The sequence below is a fragment of the Acanthisitta chloris genome, unplaced genomic scaffold (genome assembly GCF_000695815.1).
Source record: "Acanthisitta chloris isolate BGI_N310 unplaced genomic scaffold, ASM69581v1 scaffold8585, whole genome shotgun sequence".
NCBI classification, from domain to species: Eukaryota; Metazoa; Chordata; class Aves; order Passeriformes; family Acanthisittidae; genus Acanthisitta; species Acanthisitta chloris.
In genome coordinates, this window is record NW_008675310.1 from 1 (window position 1) to 320 (window position 320).

At 51.6% G+C, this 320-nt stretch overlaps 1 protein-coding gene across 1 annotated transcript in view; it reads left to right on the top strand.

Annotated features, from left to right (window-relative positions):
- The first annotated feature begins 74 nt into the window (after positions 1-74).
- HDAC8 (histone deacetylase 8) overlaps positions 75-320 on the top strand; it is a 15327-nt gene continuing 15081 nt past the window's right edge. The window contains exon 1 of the mRNA XM_009075697.1: positions 75-121. Within this exon, the coding sequence (XP_009073945.1) occupies positions 75-121 (47 nt within the window). The remainder of the gene's footprint in view (positions 122-320) is intronic.

Here is a 320-nt window from a genome sequence, read left to right on the forward strand (position 1 = left end):
CTCGGCCGCGGTGCTGCGCTGCTGCCGCCGCAGCGGAGCTGGCCTCACAGCCTTGTTCTTCTCTTTAGGCCAGCATGGTGCATTCCTTGATCGAAGCGTATTCCTTACTGGACCAGATGAAGTAAGTGCTCCCGTTTTCTGTGAAGGGATGTTTTCTCCTCTAAGGTTTGGGAGGTGCTGAGTAACTGCAGGTTTCACGCTGTCCTTGCTGGCTGCACGATTATAGGAGCACCCACAGTGTTTATTTCTAGGATCTAAGAAAAATGCTTGTTTTGCTATGCAGATGCAATGACGGTAATTGTGGCAGGGGGTGGTCATGT